The following is a 6846-nucleotide window of genomic DNA, read 5'->3' as shown; positions in this document are numbered from 1 at the left end:
TCAAGAAAAGGTTTAAAACCTCTTTTGTAAGAGGCTGGAGAGTTTATAAAATATTTTAAACAGGTTGTTACAAAAATATGGACCCTTACTGCAGGAAATTTTATTTACCTGGAAAATTTTATAGGGAGCTGGTAATGCTAGAATTTAACTTAACTGAATGGTTACTATTATCTATTTAACATTCACTAACTACATTTGTTAAAGTGAGTTGAATGAGAATCTTTTAAAAAAGACAACTTTTTCTGAAGATAAAATTTTAGAAATATTTAGGCATTTATTATAAATGTTCACATATATTTTCCTATGTAAAGTGGCCTAAGAATAGTTCTTCCCCTTCTTTAGAAAGAGTTCCAAAGAAAATTATTAGTAAATTACATTTAGACTTTATTATGAGTGTGGATGCTATTAAAAATGTTTCATGGAATTTTAAAATTATATATAGTACATAAAAATCAAACATCAAATTTGGTAAGAAAATTCTAAACACAGAGGTTCTTTAAAATGTTTACATATTGATTTTGGATGTTGATATAGAGAAAAAGAACTGACATCTTAGGAATGTACACTCTACAATGCTATAAAGAAAATCATAGAAAAACAAAGTATCATTTCTCAAATAAGTCTTCCCATACTCAAACCACAGTGACATACAGATACTAGTCCAGAACGCATTCCAGGATTCTGGTCCTGCAAGTACCAACAGGCTAAGAACACCAGTAACAACCTGCTTGGAGCCTTGAACTTGAAAACATGGCTGCTGTGAAATGATGTGACCAAACCAAAAGACAGTTCCTTACAAAAACAAAACAAAATACGGGAGGAAAATCAAGCAGAAAGAAAAAATAATATAACCTTATTTTGAGAACACTATTTTATCACAAAGGATTTCTTTTTTTTTTTTACATTAACCCTCACAGGTCTGTTACAGATCCACAAAGGCAACAGGTGACTCAGTTGATGACTAATATAATTTACAGACTTTAAAATGGTAAAACAAAATCCCAAATCTGACAGCATAACAGATGACTACAATATACCACACTAATAAGCTCTTAGTAAATAGTGTCTAAAAGGCGTCTACAGAGCTCTTCATCCTTCATGTTTCTCATCTCAGACCCTTTGTTCATTAGTCATTTTCATCCATTTCTGTAGGAGAAGAGCTTTGGGTGGAACAGGATGAACAACGGCCATACTCAGGTATGGGACTGTGTGATGGCCAGTTGTTTTCCTGTAAGAGTGACATTGAAGAAAAAATCAACTGAATCTCAAACAATTCCAGTGACTCTCCATCTTCCTTCTCCATCAGGAACTGATACTCTCCAAACCTGACCATGCACTTGTATGGCAGGTCCGTTTTATTTAGGTAGCCCAGTTCTCTATTGTCAACAATCAGGTTGGTCTTCTTACTCATATTTTTAATTTCAAAAGACAGAACTGAGCTGTCAAACTTTTTAAACAGCTGCAGAGAAAACTGAACTCGGGAAACCTGTTTGTCCTGAAAAGAATAAAGACAGACCTTGGAATTTCGGCCAAATTTCACCACTTCACTGGAAGGGAGTTTCTCTCGGCTACCAAATGCTATTGATTGAAATATTCCACTTTCCAACTGCCCAGGATGGTAAACAGTCATCCGGAGACAAGTTACTGTCTCTTCGGTGTCAGCATCTTCAAAACTGGTCATGATGTACACAAGATCCACCTGCAATAATTAAACCACAAAATTAGTTCCTGCTTATACTTGAGGCATTGAGAGCTTTGATCCTAATATCCTGCTGCGCAACTTCTGAAAGGTGATTTATTTAGACTTTAAGAAAATACATAGATTACTTGAAATTAACTAGCAGATATATGAAATCATATACCAAGAGCCCTATGAGAATTGGTGTATTACCTTTTCTCATCTCTTTATTTTTCATTCCTAGCTTTGATTATAAGACCATGCATACAATCTGGACAATAACAAGGAATGATCATTGACAATAAAATGATTTGGGGAAAGCATAAAGAAACCTCAGTTCCTTTCTCATTTAAATAGAGTAACTTGGGCCCAGGGAAAATATGACAGCTGTGTTTTAAAAAGAAAATCAGGAAATAAAAAATCCTTTTGGTTTGAATACCCTTGGAGGACATATACATAAAGAAAATCTATAGTTCATTTATTACAATTAGTTGTATTATGAATTGTAAAACCTGGTTAAATAAATTTAATAGTTATAAACAAATAATTGCAACATTTATCTTTTATGTCTTCACTTAAATTTCTAGTAGGTAAATGCTTAAGAATAGTAAGTGCTTTAAATGGTTATTTGTTATGGGGAGGGAAATACCCGGTTAGTGCTGCCCCGTAGAGGAAATAGCTCCAAAGCACCAGGTCACTGTGAATATCAGTTCTCCCTACAGCCTGGGTCTATAAATGTTAGCATGGACCTAGCACTCAGCAGTAATTGTGGCAGGTTGTTTGGGGAGCACCAAAGTTGATGCTCTCTAACCTCATGGTCTCTGACCTCAAGGAACTTAGAAATAAATCGATTTGTTAAACCCCAAAGCCACAAGGTCCCTCTGCAAAGTGACCTGAATCCCTGGCATTTCGGAGTGGTCGGCAGAACAACAGAAAAGATAGAAACTAACAAATAACTGAAATAATATATTTAAAATTGGTAGACTTAAAAAAAATCACTGGTGCGTAGGTGTTCAAAACAGCTTTTTGAAATCTGTTAGTCATAAGTTATCAAAGAATCTGAAGATGAATGAGGTTGTATAGTGATAACTGGTTATTTCTGGAGTGAGAAACTGAGGCCCACCGGTAGGAAGGAGAGTTACTTTTCACTGCACACTCGGTACCTTTGGAATTTTATACCATGTGCACTTGATATCCATTCAAACATGTAATAAACATTTTCTTTACAAAATCACAAACCATGGAGTTTGTGATTACAAACCACTCCATAAAATTCACTTTTATGGAGTTGAATGGAGCTGAGGATTAGCGATGTATCATCAAAGTGGTAAACTGTGGTATCTGACGTTAAAAAGTTGTAAAACACTGATGATGTCTGACAAACAGTAATATCTATATTAACAAAGGAAGCGTAATAGATAAATAAATACAGAAATAAAAACAAGCGCGGCTAGCAGGGGCTTTGTCTCTGAAAGCATAGCACAGAAGGCGTGGGTGCTGCGGCCCCGAGAGTCCAGCTCTGTGTGAGACACCAGGAAGCAGACACGGCCTGGGAGGCTGAGAGCTAATTAGAGAAGGGTTAGCGTCAAGGGAAGGCTCCTAAGTCCTCTCAGGGGAAGGAAGAGAGGATGTGTGTAGAGGTCCCACGTGCAAACGCCACCTCCACCTCCACCACCCCCAGGCACGCACCACACCAGCTGTAAGGTCCTGCAAAGCCGGGTAGAGACACACCACCCGCGCCTTGCAGAAGGGTGTTGGCCTTCAAATGGCATGAACCAAAATACATAGAGATATTTTTCCTAAAAGAAGCCAGGTGTCTGAGCAGTTTAACAGAAAGTTTGGTGCCCCCGGGTGGTCATGCATGCCCACAAGATTTCTCGTGCTTTGTTTTTCAAAACAAGACTGACCGGTAATAGTGGAGTTTGTGCTGGGCAATGTACCAAGGAAGGTACCCTCTAACACTTTTACTTTCATGCCCCCAGACCTCCCCTGGGTCCCCACTGATATTCTCAAGAGAGAGTATGTCTCCGGGTGGTGTGCACGCACGAAGTTTCTGCTTTTACCAACTGGCTTTTCTCCCTAGCAAACAGCAAAGCGCGCTAACAGGAGAGGAGGAACTTGGAAGCAGAACAAGACCCAGCTGACCTCCCGCCTCACCCCTGTCAGCAGTGTCGCCCTGCAGTGTGGCCTCGGAGACTTTGTGAGCGCTCTTCAGCAGAACCGATACTTACTCAAGTCGCAGGTCTTGAAAAAAAAAAAAATGGAGAAAACCAAACGCAGCAAGAGGACGACCTCAGGGCAAGCCGGGCGTTTTTCTGCGCGGGTGTCTTCTTTCTCCCCGCCGGCCGCCCGCAGCCCCGGCCCGGCGCGCGCAGCCCCTCCGGGCGGCGGTTCCACCAGGGGAAGCGCCGAGAAGCGCGGGCTGCCGCGTTTCTACCCAGGAGCCGGCCCGGAGCGAGGAATGGGGTTCTTTTGTGTTTTCTGATCAGAAAAAGTTTGCGGAGGGCATAAAAGTACAAAGAAGACACGCCGGTCCCCGATATTTCCTCTCGGCGCCCCCTCCTTTATAAATATTCGTGTATCTCACACAGCCAGGGCCACGCTGCCCGTGACTGGGGCCGGCGCGAGCGGGCGACGCTTTCCAGGCGACACCCCGAAAACCCCTCCACAGGCCGCCCTCAGCGGGGGATAAACGACGGAGGGACAGTCCCCGCGGTCTCGACCCCGCCCGCCGCCCGGCAGGTACCTGCGCTCGGGCTCCGAGAACTTTCCAGAGCAGCTTCGCTTTCCGGCCCGGCGCGGGCGGGCGGAGACGAGCAGGGAGCACGCGGCGGGCTCGGGTCCCGCGCGCTCGCCGCCGCGCCGGCTGCTGCTGCTGCGGCGCCGTGTGCGCCCGGCGCGCCGCCCGGACCCAGCCGGGAAGGGGCGTGTCGCGGCCGCGCGGGGACGTCCCGCCCGCGGGGGCCGGGCGCGGGGACTTTGCGCGGGCGGCGGGGCTTCCGGAGCCCGCCAGCCCCCCAGCCCCGGCCTCCCCGCGCTCCCACAGGCGGCCCGCCCCCAGGCGCCCACCGAGACCGCACGTCCCCAACGAGCGGCCTCTCCCGAGAGCGCGGGCCCGGCGAGCTGGGTTCTGAACGGAAGGGAGCTGGTCTCTTCGCCGCTGAGGGCGACCTTCCCACAAACGAGCGTGGCCCTGGGGCGGGGCAGGAGGGGAGTCGAACTCGTCTTCGGGCAGCTCCGAGGGCACCAAGCAAGCCAGGCGCGGCGTGCGCGAGCTCGTCTAACCCTCACACACGAGAGCTGATCCCCCTTCCAGAGGAGTAAACTGAGGCCCAGAGAGTGGTTAAGCAGCGCGAGGCGCAAGAGCAGGCGCAGGATTTGAACCCGCTTCAGGCTGCCCTGCCCGTAGCCCCCGCAGTCCAGGCGCTTCCTCGCCTGCCCCGAGCACCTGAAGGGCCTCCTCGCGCCAAGCCCGGGGCTGGGGCTCCACGAGTGGGTCCACAGAAGGTTCCTGAGTAACCGCCTGCCTCAGGGAGAAGGTTCTGGTGCAATGCACGTGGCCAGAGCCTACAGATAGCAGGTGTGGAAAGGAGATGCGAGCGCGGACCTGGTGTTAAAAAGAGGAAGGAGGACAGAGCTTGGCTCAGGTCTCAGTGACTTACTTCTGCGTTTGGAAAACCCAGTGCTGGTCGGCGAAAATGAAGGGGAAGCCACTAGTCTGTTCGTGTTCTGTCCCTGAATGAGGAGAGCTGCTCGTCTGTGAGCCAGGTTCGCTGGCAATAAAATGACTCTGACAGGTATAGCAAGCATGGGGGAAGGAAGGGTGCATCTAAAAATGAGGTAGATTCCTGTAAGGGCTGCAATTTTGTTGATTAATCATCAACATTTACTATTTATTTTCGAGAAGAGAGACAGCTGGAGTATCTTCTATTGGTTGAAGGACATCAGAGCAGGTAGAAGATAAGACCTGCAATTTGACTACGCCTATGAACTAGTACAATAAAATAATATTATCAGAACTGGAGTTTCCGATCTCTGATCTTTAAAATGAAATCAAATAAAATGTGAAAATGATTTATAAACTGCAAAGGACCATATAAGCAAGGGTTATTAATAATACTAATAGAGAAAAGGCAACAATTGCTAAAATTCAAGGTGCTGGAGATTGTTCTATCTTTCTCTGTTTCACCTAAGATGACTGACCGACTTGATTTTCTAAATGACCCAAAATGAGACTTTAAATAAGCTCTTAATTCTATATTAGAATCTAATCTCAGTTACAGTTGTCTCCCTCTGACAAGTGGTTAATGGACCTTAAAACTGAAAGTGGCTAGTGGAAAAGGAGGAACAACCAAAAATGTGTACGCGTGACAATTTCTGTTCCTTACAGGTTTGAGGGCTCACTTGGTCATGGCTAGAATTGCCTGCCTATACTTGTTTCCTTTCAGATAACTGAGGCATGGACAGTCACAGCAATCTTAGCTTCTAAGACTTTTTCTTTCTTTTCTTTCCATGGCCATTAGGGAAGGAGAGCTGTCCTGACCTCACATAGGGGCCCATGTCTTAAGCCCAAGACTACTTGAAAACTGACAGAAGGCCCAGAAAACTTCTAAAAGCTTGGATAGGGCCAGAGCCAAGAAGAAATGTGCTTATTTCTATTGTACTTTCAAATTTATTGAGCTTTCTGAACATCACCAGGGGACATTTTATAAAAGAAGCAATTTTAAAATCAATCATATCTGAATTAGGCAAAGTAATTTGTAACATGTGCTTAATTACTGTCTCTGTTTGTGTGAAACCATTAAAAACAGTTATTTTTCAATAAAGAGATTATTTTACAGTCTTAATACATATTTTACTTGTTTTATTTCTATTCAAGGTCAAAGTTTAAACAAACATAGTAATGGTAGCTTTCATAGAAAAACATTTATCATTCTTTAATAAAGAAAATGTCTTTACTGTTAAACACAGTAGGACTTTCAATTATGCAATGAAAGGTTACTAGACATTTCAGGAAGGAATTTCTACAAATATTCTCATCTCAGGCTATGATTTATCTTAAGGCAAGCAAATTACTAAAGTCTAAAAGTACTTCGGCTGAAGTAACATCAGATGGAGAAAAACCATTACAAATCTGTTGATGAAAATCAGTTTTGAGGCCCTCTTAT

At 44.3% G+C, this 6846-nt stretch overlaps 1 protein-coding gene and 1 long non-coding RNA gene across 4 annotated transcripts; one reads left to right on the top strand and one right to left on the bottom strand.

Annotated features, from left to right (window-relative positions):
- Window positions 1-360: 360 nt before the first annotated feature.
- On the bottom strand, window positions 361-5453 carry TIFA (TRAF interacting protein with forkhead associated domain). Of its 3 annotated transcripts, none has more exons than XM_012766186.2 (2): window positions 5341-5453; window positions 361-1699 (listed from the first exon to the last, which is right to left on the bottom strand). In XM_012766186.2, exon 2 carries the CDS (start codon window positions 1679-1681, stop codon window positions 1127-1129), a length of 555 nt encoding a protein of 184 aa, XP_012621640.1. In that variant the 5' UTR covers window positions 1682-1699; window positions 5341-5453; the 3' UTR covers window positions 361-1126. The 3 variants fall into 3 exon arrangements, with proteins under 3 accessions (XP_012621640.1, XP_012621639.1, XP_012621642.1); XM_012766185.2 differs by lacking the exon at window positions 5341-5453 and adding an exon at window positions 4425-4614; XM_012766188.3 differs by lacking the exon at window positions 5341-5453 and adding an exon at window positions 3910-4391.
- On the top strand, window positions 5387-6525 carry LOC142864829 (uncharacterized). Its single transcript, XR_012915128.1, has 2 exons — window positions 5387-5475; window positions 6202-6525. It is a non-coding gene; the product is annotated as an uncharacterized LOC142864829 (long non-coding RNA).
- Window positions 6526-6846: the final 321 nt, after the last annotated feature.

This window comes from Microcebus murinus, chromosome 27 (assembly GCF_040939455.1).
Source record: "Microcebus murinus isolate Inina chromosome 27, M.murinus_Inina_mat1.0, whole genome shotgun sequence".
Lineage (NCBI taxonomy): Eukaryota > Metazoa > Chordata > Mammalia > Primates > Cheirogaleidae > Microcebus > Microcebus murinus.
The sequence above is the reverse complement of the archived record's forward strand: the minus strand, read 5'-3'. Positions and strand labels throughout refer to the sequence as shown.